Source organism: Meriones unguiculatus, chromosome 3 (assembly GCF_030254825.1).
Source record: "Meriones unguiculatus strain TT.TT164.6M chromosome 3, Bangor_MerUng_6.1, whole genome shotgun sequence".
Taxonomy (NCBI): domain Eukaryota; kingdom Metazoa; phylum Chordata; class Mammalia; order Rodentia; family Muridae; genus Meriones; species Meriones unguiculatus.
The window spans coordinates 18,524,938-18,543,170 of record NC_083351.1 but is presented as its reverse complement, the minus strand read 5'-3'; the positions used below and the strand labels follow the sequence as shown (position 1 = coordinate 18,543,170).

Sequence of the window (18,233 nt, the reverse complement as noted above, 5' to 3'; positions counted from 1 at the left end):
CTCTCCACATCAACCTGCTCCCCATTCTCTCCTCATCCCAAGAAGAAGGGCAAGAGTTTAATAATTTGCCCTTTTCATGCAAATATATGTAAATAGGATGTAAATACCACAGAATCTTTCCTCTCAGGAGATCTTGACATCTAGAATCTGGGAGGTAGAAGGAACTGCAGAGGACTCTGGAGGAGACATGCTCAGCCTCTGCCCTCTGGTCCTGTGTCTCCATGGAGAACCCAGGGAACTGGAAGCCTACAAAGCCATCTCCCTGCCCAGTTGTCTGGGAGCCCCGAGAAATACTGGGGAAAAGGGGACCTCTAGTTCCCAAGGTAAGGGATGCTGGGGAGCTGGCAGGAAGGGCTCTTGGGGTAACCTGTGGAGGGTGGGTGTGGCTGTTTGACTAAGAATGGTCCTTACAGGCTCATCTATTTAAATGCTTAGTCATTCGGGCGTGGCACTATTTGAGAAGGATTAGGGGGAGCATGTCCCTGGAGTAAGCCCATGACAAGTTCAGTCTCTGTGTGTGTGTGTGTGTGTGTGTGTGTGTGTGTGTGTGTCTTCATTTCTTCCTGTGGATCAGGATGTAGGCCTCAACTACTTCTCCAGCACCATGCCTGCCTGCATGCAGCCATGCTCACTACTATAGTGAAAATGACTAAATCTCTAAAATTGTAAGCAAGCCCCCAGTTCTATGTCTTCCCTTATAAGAGTTGCCTTGATGGCACTTGGTGGGGGTGCACCCCTTTAATCCCAGCACCCCGTAGGCAGAGGCAGGTGGATGTCTGAGTTCAAGGTCAGTCCGGTCTACAGAGTGAGGTCCAGGACAGCCAGGGCTACACAGAGAAACCCTGTCTCAAAAAAGCCAAACATCCAAACAAACAAACAAAAGAGGCGCCACAGTCATTGGGTCTCCTCTCAGCCAGAGAGCACTGACTAAGACACTGGGGCGCAGCGGTTGCTGCTGAGCAGCCATAATAAAGAAGCGGGAGCCTCCTCTGTGCCAGGCTCCAAATGGGTGGGTGTCCAGTGTCCTGGGATGTGCCGGCTAGATTGCACCCTGTCCATGTTTTACTGCAGAGGACAGTGAGGCTCCGAAAGGACCAATGGCTTGTCCCCAATTACAGAGCCAGAAAAGGATGATGATAGGATTAGGACAACAAATTCTGTTTCTTTTTCTGTCCCGAGCATGGGGCAGGACTCAGGACATCTGCCTCTGGTTTCAGGGCTACCTGGATCACCAGGGAAGATGGAGCCCAAGAGAAAGTCTGGGGCCTGAGCCTACCCTGAGTTTGCCTTTTGCAGATTAGGGCTTCGGGTGCCTTTAGAGGGGTGAGTGTTGGAAGGAGTGGCGAGAATCTTCCCCGCCGCTGGCTTGTGGAGCCTGCTAGAGTGTACTCAGACCTCGGGCACCTGGTTCTTTTCCTCTGGGCAGGACAGCAGCAAGTCCACTCCTGTGCCAAGATGGCAGGAGGCCTCCACAGGAGCAGGGAACTTGGAATCAGGCCAAGCTGGGATGCTGGGGAGGCTCTAGGCATGGTGAAGCCTCTCCTTATGGTTCTTCACAGCAACCCTCTTCAGTAGCTCCCAGGATCTGAGTGAGAGGGCTGCCGGGTCCCATATTTGTTCCAGGATCTGGGTGGAGGAGTTTGGGGGATAACTGGAGGCCTTTCTCAACCCATCTCCCCGTCCCCAGGTCTCAAGAGATGCCAGAAACTGCTGAATCGCAGTGCTGCCTTGGATGGTCAGGGCCGAACTCTCTCCCAGTCTTGTAACATGGACACTTCAAGAAGTAGCTCGCTCAGGACTAAGAGAGGAAACAGGCAAAGCTCAGTGGTCACTTCTCCCCCTGCTCGCTAGGGGGAGCCAAAGTCCACTGAAGCAAGACACACCTTACTAGCCTTCACTGACAGGTGCACGCCCAGCCCCTGCGGGGCCTGAACAAGCAGGAGGCCTCACAGAGAGGGTGGGTGTCATTTGGAAGGACCAGAGAATCTCTGTGGAAGTGGAGGCTTAGGAGCAGTTTACAGGTAGAAACAAAGACAAACCGAGAGAGGTGGGAAGGGCTGAGGAGTCATGAGAGTGAGAGAGAGGAGGTGTGAGTGTTTAGCAGCGGACTAACATGCTGTGTCCAGGACCTTTGCAAAAAGACTAGTTTATGGAGGACATTGCATTACTGATATGGAGGGCAATGGGGGAACCGTGGAAGAATTTTAGGCAGAAAAGAGGCCGTGTGAGATTTACATTTAGCAAGATAAGTCAGATGCGGTAGTATATGCCTGTAGTCCTAACACCTGGGAGGCAGAGGCAGGGGTATCTGGAACTAGAGGCCCAGAGCGGGTGCAATGAGGCCCTTCTCGGTCACAGGAAGCATGGAGCTGGAGAGGGGCCTCTGTGGTTAAAAGTGAGCACTGGCCGGGCAGAGGAGCCACACTGGGCGGCTCATAACTGCCTGTAACTCCAGCTCCAGGGGCTCTGAGGTGCCCTGCTAGATTCCTTAAGCACCTGCACTCACATGTACCCACACAGCATACACACACTCTCTCCCTAAACACATAAAATCTGCACTTACAACTGTATACACTCACATCTGTACACACACACACACACACACACACACACACACACACTTTCTACTCTCTCCCTTATACACACAATTTCTTTTAGTCTAAAAAGCAAAACAAAAACAGGCTGGCCCATAGAAGATACAGGGCAAGGGAGAAGGTGGAGCCATAGAGGTCAGAAATGAACAAGGCAGAAGATCATGGGATTGGACATATGTTGTCTGAAAGATACTGGAGGAGCAGCAGGCACTCGCCCACCCCAGACAAGGTTTCTCTGTGTAGCGGGAGAGCTGCTTTATAGGCCAGGCTGGCCTCTGTCTCCGAAGTGCTTGGATTAAAGAGGGCACCACCACCACCACTCTGAAAAATACTTAAGAGGGAAACTCCAAGGCTAGAGGACTACTGGGGGAAGGAAGAGAAGGCAACAGGGAAGGGCCTGGAATCCAGTTGAGGTCTCTGGGGGCAGCATCTATGCTTTAAATATCTCAGTTCCTATCATGCAAAGGAAGCCGGTTATTTTGCCTGACTTCCTGCAGGACTGGCGATCTCCTAGCCACGGGGACAGTGTTTTTATCATTTTAATCTTCCCAGGAGCTTACAAGGTTTTGTCTTGGGTTGAGTGTCAACAAAAGTTAATGAGGAAATTGAGTTTATCGTTATTCACGAGCTAAGCTCACTCAGAGGAGTTTCATTTGAGCCTTAACCCCCCAGTCCAAAGAGAAGGGAAGGGTCCACCCTGCGCCCACATCCACCCAGCCCCAGCTGCACTCCCTCTGGCTTCTCCTGCCTCAGGCCAGTTTGGAGCAGTAGCCACGCACAGGTCCCAGTCTTGGCTGCAGGTTTGGGGAGACAGGAGTCTGAGCCCTGGCTGGGGAATAAGAATTCACTTGGGAGAGTGAGTTCCCAACAAGAGGGCTGGGCCAGCCCAAATCCCTACCATCCCAATCTCTTCTTCCTCCCAGGTACCCAGGAAGTGCAGGCAGAGCTGGAAGACTTCAATGGCAACTGTACCTTTGATTGCTGTGCTGCCTTCCACCTCCCTGGGGGGGAAGAGGGTTCCTACCAGTGGACTCTGGGTAAGTTCTTGGGGGTTTACTGCAGGTGAGTGGCCTACAGGGGGCCTCTAGAGAGGGGGGCAGGGACTGGCTGTTTCTCAACATTGTCCCAGCATTCACGAACAAACTTAGGTGTCGTCTGTGGGCCTCAGTTTCCTCATCTGAGAAACAGCAGTCTTGAAACAGGATGGTGCTAGCTGTCAAGTATTAGGCTCTGGGGAGAAATAGCCTCAGAGCGCAGGTGGTTCCTGTGGGACTACAGTCACAGCCTCAGTTTCTCCTTGTAGGAAGTGAGTGAGGACACAGTGTGGGGGGAGGGCCGTTATCTGCGGCTTTGTCGGCTTTCTTCGCTTCCTTGTGCATCACCATTCTCTTCTCCAGGAGATGAGCCAGAGACAGTTCCTTCAGAGAAGCCTTGAGTGCCAGGAGATATCTGAAAGGGGGAAGTGGTTATGGGGAGGTGCCTCTGGGGAGCCCCCTTTCCCGCCCAGGCTCTCGAAGTTCCTCCCAGCTCTCCCTGGCATACAGCTGCCCAGGCTGCTAACGGGCTGAGCATAGACAGAGGGGCTGGAGAGAAACTGGGAAGTCTGGAGGGGATAAGACTTGGGGCAAACTGACGGCTTGGAACACGATAGTCCCGAGTTTGAGTCCTACTTTGCACCATGACTAGCTGACTGGTCATCGGCAACCAGACCAACAAAAACTGGCTCTGTGGCACTGTTGGGGTGACATGGAGCCTGATGACATTCACCTCTTCACTGATTGGAGGGTGCCAGGCAAGCTGGAGGATGCCAAGGTGCCTTCCACTCCTCCTTGCAGAGGCCTGTGAGCTTCCACAGTAGGGAGCCTTTTACCATCTATGATGCAGACCATTATTCAAAGTGGGGCCACTGTGCAGTGGCTGTCCCTCATGCCTGGTGGTACAGTTCCTGCTATAGAGCCAATCTCAAGGGGCCTGTGCTCCATCTGAGGCCACTGCCCATAAGTATGGCATTGACTGGGCCTCAGGCAAAGGCATGTGTGGGTCACCGCTGCAGTGGGGTCACACATGCTTAGCTAGAGCACTCAGCATCCTTATCGCTCCTTACAGCTTCCGTCTCTTCACCACCTCATTGCCAACCGCCTCTGCTTTCTTTGTAACCCTTTCCTGGCTTTCAGGATGCTTTCTTACTAGGGAGAAAACCCGCAGAAAATAGACCAGGGACAGCAGCTTCAGACTTAGCTAGGGAAGAACTTGTAATCCGGAAGATGGAGGGGTCAACCTCCTCGGGGTTTCTGTCCCTAGAAGGATGCAAGACAATGCCAGAGGGGCATCTAGCAGTAAGAGTGAGAGATTGAACCATCTACTGACAATCCTCCTGGGCCCTCGGTTCTCTACAACTGGATTGGTATGTGGACAGCTTTCTCACCCTTTGGTTGGTTGGTTTTGGCTTTTGAGATAGGATTTCACTGTGTAGCCCTGGCTGTCCCAGCACTCACTCTGTAGACCAGGCTGGCCTCAAACTCACAGAGATCTGGCTGCCTCTGCCTCCCAAGTGCAGGGATTAAAGACATACGGCACCATTACCCTGCTCCTATTTGTTTCTCGTAAAGTGTTTTCCACCCCAACCTCTGTAATGGGCTTAATTCTCCCTCTCTAGTGCTTCTTGTCTGTCCCGTTGGTTCAAACCAAGGTAGATGTATTTTCCTTCCAGGAGGCAACAGGGCTGTGAAACAGAGGCTTCCTACCATTTGTTGAACAGTCTATTCATCCAACGCCCCGATATATTATTTTTAAAAATATTTTCAGGTTTATTTACTTTATGTACAGGAGTGTTTTGCCTGCATGCATTTAGGGGCACCGTGTCCGGTCAGGAGAGGGGCTAGAACCCCCTAGAACTACAGTTACAGATGGTTGTGAGCCACCATGAGGGTGCTGGAGACCAAACCCAGGGTCCTCTGAAAGAGTAACAAACGCTTTTAACATCGTAAGAAACATGCTCCGAACCTCAGACTCTCAAAGCCCCCAGTTCCCACCTTCAAGGTCCATGAAGGTTTATACCAACTCATTGCCTTCGTCACTAAGGTTCTCCGTGAATTTGAAGCTGCGATGCTCTTGTAACCCAAAAAGCTGGGGCTTCTGGGGTTCCTTGAAAGGGTAGATTAGAAGTGTTTACAGTGCAAGTGCTCCTCAGCCCCACTGTCAAGTCTTGGGTGGACGGCTAACGTCAGCAGGGCTTCACAGCTAGTGGGGCTCTGGGAACTGCAGCTCATCAAGGCTCAGATGCCAAATCCTACCAGCAGGAACATTACCGTGACACCTACTACTCAGAGTGCTTTGCCCCGAACCCCCCTAGTGTCCTGAGAGCCATTCATTCGCCAGCTCCCTGCGGAGTGGAGTCCTCCTGTTGCCTCTCCCTGGCCTGGGCACACATCCTAGGAGCGCCGGCAATGAGCAGCTACTGTGTTTGGCCCGCGTCGGGTCACAGGCTGTTCCGGAAGTGGACAGTGTCAGAGGTTCTAGCGGGAGAGGAGGGAGGGAGCCGCTGGGGAGCCTCATTGCCCCAGGGCTGAGGGTGGAGCTTTCCCAGTCGGGAAAGGGCTGGGCCCAGCCTACACGTGAGGGTAGGACAGAGGGACTGCCAGCGCTTCCTTGAGAAGCCTGGGTGTCGCATGCTGCCTGCTGAATCCCCAGGATCCTTCTGTGACCTGTGAGCCGAGGATTCCTGGGTACTCCAGATTCCCAGGACCCAGTCCCGGATTGCAGACCTGTAAGGGCCTGGAAAGTTTGAGCAAAGATTTCTCTCTGGACTTCAGATTCCGGGAACAGGACGTCCAGCCCATCTCCGGACCCCGGCTGGATCCACATCCCCAGCCTCGTGCCCTGTCCCGGGTCCCCCGCGCCAGGCGCCGCGCGCCCGAGCGCCCCCGCATGGCGGGGCCGTGTCCCGGGGCCGGGGCTCTGGAACGGGCGGGCAGCTGCTGGCAGGACCCGCTGGCGGAGGCGCTGAGCCGGGGCCGCCCATCCCCTGCGGTCGCCGGCCGGGGCTGCGCCAGGAGCCGGCCGCTCAGCGTGGTCTACGTGCTGACCCGGGAGCCGGGGCCCGGGGTGGAGCCCGGGGCGGGAACCGAGGCTGAGCCGCTGCCGCTGCGATGCCTGCGCGAGGCCTGCGCTCAGCTCCAGGGCACGCGGCCATCCCCGCAGCTGCGCAGCCTGCCCTTCGCGACGCTGGCGCTAGGCGACACCGCGGCGCTCGACTCCTTCTACAACGCGGGTGAGCGCCTCGGGGCGGGGCTTGAGCCGGGGCGGGGCTGGGGGCGGGGCCGGCGACCCCGGGCGGGGTGGTCGTGGGTACCAGGTTTAAGGTAAACTAAAGCAGGGCTTGGGACCGGGCTGTGCCCAAGTGAGGAATTTAGCGGATAATGGACGCGGCGGGGCTCCAGATTGGTTGTGGGGATCCAGGCCGGGTCCTGAGCGGGAGTTTACGTATCCTTCAGTGAGCGGGATACGCGACGCCAAACAGGTAGGGCGAGGCAGGGGAACTGTCAGGGGCGGGGCTCGGGGTGGGTGGGGCAGAGCTGTGGGTCTCTGTGTGGGCGGGAGAACGCATTTTCAGGATGATCTCACGGCGGCGGACTCAGTCCTGAGACCGAAGCTCTCCCTAGGGCAAGGGGCCGCCTCTGCGCGTTTGGGGTTGATAAATCCTGGCACTACTATCCGAGAGGCGGGAAAGGAGGCGCTGAGACAACCCGTGGGCACCGGATTATAATAGCGAGGGACTGTCTTTGGAGACTAGGAGTCACAAGAGAATGGGCAGGGCAGGGGTGGGTCTGGAGGAGGGACAGGGCGTCCAGGGATGAGGTCTATTTCTCACTCGTCCGGATGCCCCATTCCGGTCCCTGTTTGTTCACCCCAGAGTCAGAGAACCGTATATCCTGGACATCTGCTAAATTGCAGCTTTAAAACGAAGGCTGACCCCGATCAGATCACAGATACAGTGACGGACTCATCCGTGTTGGCTCATACGGCCCCTCCCTTGCAGACATTGTCACTTAAAGATGGCCGGATACAGTAAGCTGCACACACACACACACACACACACACACACAAACGCACAAGATCGCCTTCACGTGCTGACGGTGCAGCTCACCCTCAAGACCCTGGCCTCAAGGCTGGAGAGACGGTTCTCGGTTAAGAGCCCTTGCTGCTCTTCCAGAGGACCATAGGTTGCCAGCACGCACTCAGGGTGGCCCACAACCCCTTGTAACTTCATCTCCAGAAGATCTGATGCCCTCTTCTGTTACACGTCTCACCAACACACACATACACATATAAACAAAAATAAACGAGAGAGAGAGAGAGAGAGAGAGAGAGAGAGAGAGAGAGCAGGTTGAGGGCCCAGAGTATGGGACTTTTGCAAAGTGTCTGTCTCCTGTGTAACCCGGAACTGGCCAGCTGAAGCACCCTCTTATCTCCTTCCCTGGGGAACCGGGCAGGGGGGGCAGGCAAGGCGGTGGACTGGCGTGCATCTGCAGGCTCCTTCCTCCCTGAGCTTCAGCGCTCAGGCCTGCACCTCTGTGTCCACAGATGTCGTGGTGCTGGAGGTGAGCAACTCGCTGGCCCAACCATCTCTGTTCTACCACCTCGGCGTGCGCGAGAGCTTCAGCATGACCAACAATGTGCTCCTCTGTTCCCAGGCCGAGCTCCCTGACCTGCAGGCCCTGCGGGTAGGTGGCCAGGTGGGGACAGGTGCAGGGTTGGGGTGTGGCCTTCCCAGAATGCCAGGATCTGATTGTCTGCCTCCTGCAGGAGGATGTTTTCCAGAAGAACTCGGTGAGCAGAATCTGCCCCTCTCGCCAATGCTATGACCTCTGACCTCCACTAATCTTCCCAGCCTCCTCAGTTTAACTCTGACATCAGTGTGACCCTCTGTTCCATGTAGCCTCCTCCCGTAAAGTGTGGCCCTTCTCTGCTATCCCTGTCTTCACTGGTACTAATCTCTGACCACTCTCAAACCCTATGCTGGCCTGTGTGAGACCTCCACTAATTGCTGCCTTCTTCCCGCCAGGACTGCGTTGGCAGCTACACACTGATCCCTTATGTGGAGACAGCCACTGGCCGGGTGTTATGTGGCGATGCAGGCCTCCTGAGGGGCATAGCGGATGGGCTAGTACAGGCTGGGGCGGGCACAGAAGCCCTTCTCACTCCCCTGGTGGGCCGGCTTGCCCGCCTGTTGGAGACCACACCCACAGACTCTTGGTAATGGGGCTCACCGGAAGGGGGCACCAGGAAGAGGCTGATGAAGGTGAAGTACGCTGGGGCTGAGGGACAGGCTCATCATTCTCTCTCTCTCTCCTTCCCTGACTTTGGGCATCAGCGGCTATTTCCGGGAGACCATTCGGCAGGACATCCGGCAGGCTCGGGAGAGGTTCAGTGGGCAGCAGCTGAGGCAGGAGCTGGCTCGCCTCCAGCGGAGGCTGGACAGCGTAGAGCTGTTGAGCCCTGACATCATCATGAATCTGCTGCTGTCATACCGCGATGTACAGGTGTGTGCCGTTCACAGGTCTTAAATTTCAGCTCTCTGGAAGCAGAGGGAGGCAGATTTCTATGCTTTCAAGGCCAAACTGCTCTACAGAGTTCCAGGACAACCCCAGGGCTGGGTAGAGAAACCTTATCCCAAAAACAAAAAAGATACTTCTTCCAACAGTGGTGGCGCACGCCTTTGATCCCAGTGCTTTGGAAGCAGAGGCAGGTGGATCTCCGAGGCCAGCCCGGTCTGCAGAGGGAGTTCAGGACAGCCAGGGCTACACAGAGAGACCTCAGCTTAAAAAGAAAAAGATTTTTTTTTTCCTCTTCACATCAAGGGCTCATCACGGCCACTCTTGTCCCCTCACACAGGACTACTCGGCCATCATTGAGCTGGTGGAGACGCTGCAGGCCTTGCCCACCTGCGATGTGGCTGAACAGCACAATGTCTCTTTCCACTACACATTTGCCCTCAACAGGTGAGTAGTGGGCGGGGCTTGAGTCGGGGGTGGGGGTGGGGGTGCGGGAGTCTCCGCAGTCTGGAACCACTGCTCCTCAGCGGATTTGCCGACCTGGGTACTGATGGCAAAAGGTTCCCGTTGGCCCGGGTTGAGTCCGCATGGCGGAACAGAGGGGTGGTGTCCCCTCCACAGGATGGTAGGTGTCCGAGGTCGTTGGCAACCGGAAATCACTTCCACCTGGGGTCACTAACTCTAGCGATCAGTGCTGGCCAGCCATTCGAGGCTTATTAATATAAAGCCCCGGCAGAGTCCCAGCTGTTTATGGTCTCCTGGGTCCCGGGACCGGGTGGGTCAGAGCCGTCAGACAGGTCTTCAGCCCTCTCTCCTCTGCCTCAGGAGGAACGGGCCTGGGGACCGGGAGAAAGCCCTGGCTGTGCTGCTGCCGTTGGTGCAGTGTGAAGGGCCCGTGGCACCCGATCTGTACTGCATGTGTGGTCGCATCTACAAGGACATGTTCTTCAGCTCTGGCTTCCAGAATGCCAGACACCTGGAGCAGGCCTATCACTGGTCAGTCACTCACGAGGGTGGGTAGAGGGCTTAGTTATGGGGGATGGAGGATGGGGATGAAGGATGGGGATGAGGGACAAGGATGAAGGATGGGGATGAAGGACAGGGATGAAGGATGGGGATGAAGGATGGGGATGAAGGAGGATGGAGGGGGATGAAGGATGGGGGCTGGAGGACAGGGATGAAGGATGGGGATGAAGGATGGGGGATGAAGGATGGGGATGAAGGATGGGGGATGAAGGATGGGGGAAGAAGGACGGGGATGAAGGATGGGGATGAAGGATGGGGGATGGAGAATGGGGGATGAAGGACGGAGATGAAGGATGGGGGATGAAGGATGGGGGATGAAGGATGGGGATGAAGGATGGGGGATGGAGGACGGGGATGAAGGACAGGGATGAAGGAGGATGGAGGGGGATGAAGGATGGGGGATGAAGGATGGGGATGAAGGATGGGGGATGAAGGATGGGGATGAAGGATGGGGGATGAAGGATGGGGATGAAGGATGGGGGATGAAGGATAGGGATGAAGGATGGGGGATGAAGGAGGGGGATGAAGGATGGGGGATGAAGGATGGGGATGAAGGATGGGGGATGGAGAATGGGGGATGAAGGACGGAGATGAAGGATGGGGGATGAAGGATGGGGATGAAGAATGGGGGATAAAGGACGGGGATGGAGGATGGGGATGAAGAATGGGGATGGAGGATGAAGAACGGGGGATGGAAGATGGGGATGAAGGATGGGGGATGAAGGACAGAGATGAAGGATGGGATTTGCGGCGCCCATCCAGCCCTGGCTCCCCCACCCGACCTGCCTTCAGGTACCGCAAGGCTTTTGATGTGGAGCCCAGCCTACACTCAGGCATCAATGCAGCTGTGCTCCTCATTGCAGCTGGGCAGCATTTTGAAGACTCTGAGGAGCTCCAGCTGATAGGTCAGTCTGCTGCTGGCCCAGGGTACCCAGCACAGGGTGCAGACGGGCTTATGGAGAGGGCCAGGAAAGAACCTTGGGTGGGAAGAAGTGCCGACTCATGGCCTTTGAGAGTGGTCTAGTCCTAACCACCCTGAAGGCCTCACACCTATCTGAGGCCTCAGAAGCCTTTTGGGTCCCACTCTCTTCCCCAAGCTCACACTTCTGTTTGTCCCACTCAATCCCAAGCCCTCAGCTGTGCTAGGATCTTACCACCTGTGATCTGGCCGCACCCCTGTGCGTGTAGACTGCAGTGTGACCTGAACCTGGGCCTTGCTCACTCCAGCACCTACACTCAGTTGAGCCCATGCCTCCCTCCCCGCAGGCATGAAGCTGGGCTGCCTGCTAGCGCGCAAAGGCTGTGTGGAGAAGATGCAGTACTACTGGGATGTGGGCTTCTACCTGGGGGCCCAGATCCTCGCCAATGACCCCATCCAGGTGGTGCTGGCTGCAGAGCAGCTGTACAAACTCAACGCCCCCATATGGTAGGCGGGCCCTTCTTCACTCCTGCACCTATGTCCACGGGCACCCCCTGTCATGACCCACGGTACCCGATGCTCATGGCCTGTCTGCACTCGGCTGGCAGCACCAGCTGGTGCCTGGGCTGATCGGAAGCCCGGGATGTGTGTGCTTTTAGGTACCTGGTGTCCGTGATGGAAACCTTCCTGCTGTACCAGCATTTCAGACCCACCCCAGAGCCCTCGGGGGGGCCCCTGCTGCGAGCCCACTTCTGGCTCCACTTCCTGCTGCAATCCTGCCAGCCTTTCAAGACAGCCTCCTCTCAGGAGGAGCAGTGCCTGGTGAGGCCAGTGGGACCCAGGGACCCAGGGGTGAGGCGTGCACATTCTGACAGGTCCCTTTCCCCTGCTGCCTGCTTACAGGTGCTGGTGCTGGAGATAAACAAAGTCCTGCTGCCCGCAAGGCTCGAGATTCAGGGGACGGACCCCGTGAGCGCAGTGACCCTAAGCTTGCTGGAGCCCGAGGCTCAGGTGAGCGAACTCCCTCCGAGGCACCTCACTGCTATTCATTTCTTTCTCTTACCCTCTCTAGCCCCAGAACCTCCGCAAACTTGCCCCCTCCCTCCCTTCTTCTCACAGGAGGATCCTTCCAGCTGGACCTTCCCGGTCTCCTCCATCTGTGGGATCAGGTGAGTGGCAGAACCTTCGGGCGGTGGCGGGCCCCTGCACGGCCAAGCCTGGCACTCCCTGGCCTCTCTCCTCCAGCGCCTCCAAGCTGGACCAGCGCTGCTGCTTCCTCTACGTGCTCTCCCCAGCCCAGGACGTGCAGCTGTGCTTCCCCAGTGTAGAGCGCTGCCAGTGGTGAGCTCACCCTCCCCGAGCTGGGGCTGGGATGCCCAGGGCACTGAGGGAAGGGGGGGGGGACGAAACTGGCCTGGGACTCTTGGGGCTCTTCCTGTCTAGATTGCCCCTTCCAGCTCTTTGCCCTCTTCAGGTTCTGCGGCCTAATTCAGGTCTTGGTGATGAACCCGGATTCCTCAGCACTCACGGAGGAGACAGAGGGCGCAAGGGAGGTGCTGGAGGTGAGGCTGTGGACCCGGGCCGGAGGAGAGCTAGGAGTGAGCTAGGAGTGGAGGGGCCTGCTGAGACGGGTACTCTCTCTGTGCCCTGCAGTTTGATTACGAATACTCGGAGACCGGGGAGCGGCTGGTGCTGGGCAAAGGCACGTATGGGGTGGTCTACGCCGGCCGCGATAGGCACACGAGGGTGCGAATCGCCATCAAGGAGATCCCAGAGCGGGATAGCAGGTGGGGTGCGCTGGTTCACGCAGGTCGAGGGGCTCGGGAGGGCGGGGTGGTGTGTAAGCAGGTTGTGCGTGTGTTGGAGGAGACATGAGATTTGAGCTGCCGTGGGCAGGGAGAGGTGGCTGGTGGGTGGTTGGATTGGGGATGGTCGCCCTTACAGGATGGCAAAGGAGGGAGGCCTGTGGGCGTGGTGTTGGCTTGGGGCTGTGGTCTCACGGTACAGGGTACAGAGCTGTGGGGCATTACCTCTGCCCACACCTCGCCCACTGCTCTCCACTCTGCGTCCCCAGGTTCTCTCAGCCTCTGCACGAAGAGATCGCCCTTCACAAACGGCTGCGGCACAAGAACATAGTGCGCTACCTGGGCTCGGCCAGCCAGGGCGGCTACCTCAAGATCTTCATGGAGGAAGTGCCCGGAGGTAGCAGCCCTGCGTGGGAGGGGAGTGAAACTTGAGGTGTGGGGCGTGGGGGTGGAGCCAGGCCGGGGTGGTAAACCCTGTGAACCCTAGCGTGGGTGGGTGTCGCCTAGAATTAGCTGACGGAGTGGGTTTGGTGACGAGTCTGGGTCACGGGGATGGGTGTGCCCAGGCCCTGAGCGGAGGCATGCGGGCGGGGTGAGTGGGTGCTAATCACAGACTTGGCTCGTGGCTCCCCAGGGAGCCTGTCCTCCTTGCTTAGGTCAGTTTGGGGACCCCTAAAGGACAACGAGAGTACCATTAGCTTCTACACGCGTCAGATCCTGCAGGGACTCAGCTACCTCCACGAGAACCGCATCGTGCACCGGGACATCAAGGTCAGCCGTGCGGCTGGTCTGGGTGTGTGGGCACACGGTGCCAGACTGAAGCTGGCAGTATGGAGTGAGCGAGCACACCTCTTGCAAAGGGTGGGGAGGATCCATCCAAGAGGTCCCTGGAAGCCGGGTCAGACACCAGCTGCTAGAAGGGCCTATACTTGGGATGGCAGGGAGGGGATACTGATAGAGGCTAGCTCGGGATGTAACCCCGGATTTGGGTCCCAGGATGGGGGGGCAATCCCAGCGTCTGCTCCAAACAGGGGGACAACGTGCTGATCAACACCTTCAGTGGGTTGCTGAAGATTTCGGACTTTGGCACCTCCAAGCGGCTGGCTGGCATCACACCCTGCACGGAGACTTTCACAGGTAGCAGGGTGGGGGCGGGGTGGGGGTTGTCAAACTCTTGCAGACTTCTGGGAATGGAGTTTCTTCTGGGCACAGAGTGACAGCTCTCATGGTGAATGGGATCTGGAGACAGGTGCCCAGATACAGGAAGAACCGATAAAATCTAGACTCTAGCGTTGGATAACTGACGAGAATGAGTTTAGCACACCTAAAATGGATGTAAGGCCGTGTGAGGTGGGGGGTACAGTGGGTTGGTAGAATTTGGGGGAAGAAGGGTGAAATATCAGGTACAAGCTGGAACCCTCCTATGGCTGATGGATCTTTGAGTGCCGTACAGCCTAGCATAAAGGATGGAAGCTTGCAGGGCTGGAGAGACGGCTCAGAGGTTTAAAAGCACTGGCTATTCTTCCAGAGGTCCTGAGTTTAATTCCCAGCACCCACATGGTGGCTCCTAACCATCTATGATGAGATCTGGTGCCCTCTTCTGGCGCTCAGGCACACATGCAGTGTGTGGTGCCATAACCTTTAAATCCCAGCACTCTGGGAGGCAGAGGCAGGCAGATCTACAGTGTGAATTCCAGGACAGCCAGGGCTATACAGAGAAACCCTGTCTTGAGAGAAAAAAAAAAAAAGGACGATCAGCAGGTGACAGAGACTAGGTGGATGACGAAACTCAAGCTAGGACAATTTGAGATGATAGTTCAGCTTGGGTGCAGGTGGCCAGAGGATGATGGAGACGCTGAAGCCCAGACTGGCACTGTTGGTACTATCCATGTCCTAGGGACTCTGCAGTACATGGCCCCCGAAATCATTGACCAGGGCCCACGAGGCTATGGAAAGGCAGCCGACATCTGGTCTCTGGGCTGCACTGTGATTGAGATGGCCACAGGTCGACCACCCTTCCACGAACTAGGGAGCCCGCAGGCCGCCATGTTTAAGGCAAGTGTCTGTGGGATGTGGCCTGTGGAGGGCGGGCGGGGCCGGACGGGGTCGGACGGGGTCTTGAGCGCGTCTGATCGTGGGTTTGTCCTCTCTGCCCCACCTCCACAGGTGGGCATGTACAAGGTACATCCACCGATGCCCAGCTCCCTGTCAGCTGAGGCTCAAGCCTTCCTCCTGCGGACATTTGAGCCGGACCCCCGCCTCCGGGCCAGTGCCCAAGAGCTGCTAGGAGACCCCTTCCTGCAGCCAGGGAGGAGGAGCCGCAGCCCCGGCTCTCCTCGCCATACTCCCCGGCCCGCAGGTGCTATGAGGGTGAAGGGAGGGAACCCAGAAGAGGGCAGAGGGAGAGAAGACTGACAGAGCGCTCCTCCCTCAGGTGCTCCTTCCGGTGGTTCCAGTCCTGCGGCTGACTCAGCCACCCAGTCTCAGACTTTCCCAAGGCCTCAGGCGCCCTCTCAGCACCCACCCAGTCCCCCGAAGCGCTGCCTTAGTTACGGGGACACCAGCCAGCTCCGGTGAGCGCCTAAGGTCCTGGAGTGGGTTCCCTTCATCTCAGTTTGTTTTTTTGGCCTTTGTATTCATTTCCTCCAGAAAAAGGCCTCCCTGGGCCCCAAACACCCGGACCCCTTATACAAACAGCATCCACTCCCTCCTGCCCTCTCCCAGATGCCTGTTGCGTTCACGCCGCCCACCCCCAGCTGGGCTACATTTCTGTTATCCGCGTGAAGCAGGCACGAAAGAGAGCCCAGAATTCAAACCCTGCGGCAGAGGTGCCTGCATGGCGCTGTCCCCTACCCCCCCCCATCTGATGCTCTTCATTGTGCCCAGTGTTCCTGAAGAGCCCGCCGCCGAGGAACCCGCGTCCCCGGAGGAGAGTTCGGGGCTGAGCCTGCTGCACCAGGAGAGCAAGCGCCGGGCCATGCTGGCTGCCGTGCTGGGGCAGGAGTTGCCCACACTGGCCGAGATTCTACTGGAGCAGGAACAGGTGGGCGGCCCGCCCCAGCGCCCCCTGGTGGCGGATCTGGGCTAGGACCTCACGGCCCACCGGCGAGCCTCTCCATTGAATGCGGGAGCGCCCACGGACGTCCTCTCTCTTTTCAGGATCCTCGACTCAGCAGGAATCATGTCGAACAGCTGCTTCGCTGCCTCGGGGCACAGATCCACACTCCTAACCGCCGGCAGCTGGCCCAGGAGCTGCGGGCCCTGCAAGCTCAGCTGCGGGCCCAGGGCCTGGGGCCTGCCCTTTTGAATGGGCCGCTCTTCGCCTTCCCAGAAGCGGTGAGGACGCTTCGTCGCGGTTGGGGCTGTGCAATGACAGGTTGTGAACTCCCTTGCAAGGACTTGACGATCCAGGATTCTATGTTTTTCTTCCGGGAAAGCATACGTCCAGTCCTGGCTTCCCAATCCCGCCCTTGCCCCCAAGTCTGCCCACCTCTCTTGGACTGCAGCCCCACCTCTGTTCGAGGTTCAGCCGGCTCAGCCGCGCCCTCCTTCCCTCCCCAGGTGAAGCAGATCCTCCGCAGACGCCAGATCCGCCCACACTGGATGTTCGTGCTGAACTCGCTCCTCAGCCGCGCGGTCCGGGCGGCCCTGGCGGTGCTGGACGCGGGTAGGCGGGGTTGGCGCCCTCCAGCTCCCTGGTGGGGGCGTGGCGAACATAATGAGTGGTTGTGGCTCTCCCGTCTCCTTGGTGGTCTGGGGTCCTACACGGGCCGCGCCCACCTTGAGCTCAATCCACTCGCAACTGGCAGAGGTGGAGAAGAAAGCGGTCGCACCGAAGGCGGAGGAGTGGGGCACAGGGGAGTCCCAGCAGAAACCGCAGGAGAACCAGCAGCTGCAGAGCCAGCCCCCGCCAGAGCAGGGGCCTCCGTCGCTGGTGGTGCAGCTGGGCCTCCTGCGAGCCGAGACTGACAGGTGACGTCTTTTGGAATCGCCCGGGTTCTGCTTCAACCCGCAGGCCGTTCTGTTCTATCCCCCTCTACCCTCCCACAGGCTTCGCGATGTGCTGGCTGAGAAGGAGCGCGAGTGTCAGGCCCTGGTACAACAGGCCCTACGCCGAGTGGACGCGGAGACCAGGACCTACGCCCTAGTGTCAGAGCCCCCAGGTGAGCAGGCCTGACTAGGGAAGGGTGACCGTGAGGCCGCTTCTAGCAGAGGACACCTCTGTGCTCATCACCTGACCTTTTGACAGCCACTCTCCCAAAGGACCAGAGCCTGGTGCAGTGGCTTCAGGAACTGAGTGTAGACCCAGCCACTATCCAAACGGTGAGCAAAGCCCCAGCCTGTCCCTGACCCCCACCAACCAACGCCTCTTCCTTCGTCCGTCTTCCAGCTCTTCACATTTTCTCACTGCTGCAGAGACTTTCAATACTGGAAGAGCCCTTAGTCTGCTCCTTTCATTACACAGATGGGGAAACTGAGGCCACAGGGGGCCTGAGTAACCTGCCTGAGAATTTTGGTAGAAAAAAAAAGTTTCTAATGTTCTGTCTGCATGTACACCTGCACGCCAGAAGAGGGCACGAGATCTCATTACAGATAGTTGTGAGCCACCATGTGGTTGCTGGGAATTGAACTTGGGACCTTTGGAAGAGCAGACAGTGACCCCTCTCTGCAGCCTGAACCTGAGTTTCTGATTGTTTTGTTTTGTTTATCTTTTCCTGTTTCTGTGGTGCTTGGTTCACGACCAGCTCCTGAACCATAGCTTCAGCCTCCAAACCCTGCTCACCTGTGCCACCCAAGATGACCTTGTCTACACCCGAATCAGGTACACCTGGGGAGGGATGAGCCGCGCACACCTGCTGGTGATCTCCTCACATCCCCTGCCCTGCAGCCTTGGGCCTGCCTCCAGGGCTTACTGCCCCCTAAGGAGCGAGCACAGGCCTTCTGCTGGCTGAATTACACTGATCCCTGATGTCCCCAGGGGAGGGATGGTATGCCGAATTTGGAGAGCCATCTTGGCACAGCGAGCAAGAGCCACGCCAGTTACCCCTGGACCCCGGGAGGCTGAGTGAGGGCCTCAAAGAACACAGCCATGGATGGATGAGCAGAGAAGACACAAACAGCTTTTGACACATCTGTCCCAGAACCTGGGAGCAACCGCAGGGCCCAGGGCCCAGGCCCAACCCCTGCGGGTGGAACTAACTACAGATACACCCAAGGACACTACACACAACCAAAGACTATTAAACAGAACACTTGCTACCATGTTTGTCTTCGAAGTTTCAGAAGGGGGGGAGTGTCCAGGGAGCAGCCCTTTGAGGTCTTCCTGTCCGAGTGA

The 18,233-nt window shown here is 57.4% G+C and overlaps 1 protein-coding gene across 4 annotated transcripts; it reads left to right on the top strand.

The window, feature by feature from the left end:
* Positions 1–6,194: 6,194 nt before the first annotated feature.
* On the top strand, positions 6,195–18,160 carry Map3k6 (mitogen-activated protein kinase kinase kinase 6). Of its 4 annotated transcripts, none has more exons than XM_060379368.1 (29): positions 6,195–6,864; positions 8,178–8,194; positions 8,288–8,317; positions 8,659–8,849; positions 8,968–9,136; positions 9,489–9,595; positions 9,974–10,144; positions 10,967–11,079; positions 11,441–11,600; positions 11,753–11,915; positions 11,997–12,104; positions 12,213–12,262; positions 12,339–12,434; positions 12,568–12,655; positions 12,747–12,880; positions 13,168–13,295; positions 13,533–13,669; positions 13,930–14,035; positions 14,796–14,953; positions 15,065–15,257; positions 15,333–15,471; positions 15,785–15,941; positions 16,058–16,234; positions 16,460–16,565; positions 16,708–16,870; positions 16,949–17,061; positions 17,148–17,221; positions 17,644–17,720; positions 17,877–18,160. In XM_060379368.1, exons 1-29 carry the CDS (start codon positions 6,522–6,524, stop codon positions 17,965–17,967), a joined length of 3,759 nt encoding a protein of 1,252 aa, XP_060235351.1. In that variant the 5' UTR covers positions 6,195–6,521; the 3' UTR covers positions 17,968–18,160. The 4 variants fall into 4 exon arrangements, with proteins under 4 accessions (XP_060235351.1, XP_021499518.1, XP_021499527.1 ...); XM_021643843.2 differs by adding an exon at positions 8,400–8,423 and having other exon boundaries at positions 8,178–8,317; XM_021643859.2 differs by lacking the exon at positions 6,195–6,864 and adding exons at positions 6,924–7,113; positions 8,400–8,423 and having other exon boundaries at positions 8,178–8,317.
* The last annotated feature ends 73 nt before the right edge of the window (positions 18,161–18,233 follow it).

What these genes read in the sequence shown, in the direction of transcription:
- Map3k6 (XM_021643843.2), top strand. Translation starts at nt 6,522, where the DNA reads ATGGCGGGGCCGTGTCCCGGGGCCGGGGCTCTGGAACGGGCGGGCAGC. An exon ending in ACCACACCCACAGACTCTTG is followed by an intron (nt 8,850 to 8,967) that starts GTAATGGGGCTC and finishes TTTGGGCATCAG; the next exon opens with CGGCTATTTCCGGGAGACCA. An exon ending in AAACTCAACGCCCCCATATG is followed by an intron (nt 11,601 to 11,752) that starts GTAGGCGGGCCC and finishes GTGTGCTTTTAG; the next exon opens with GTACCTGGTGTCCGTGATGG.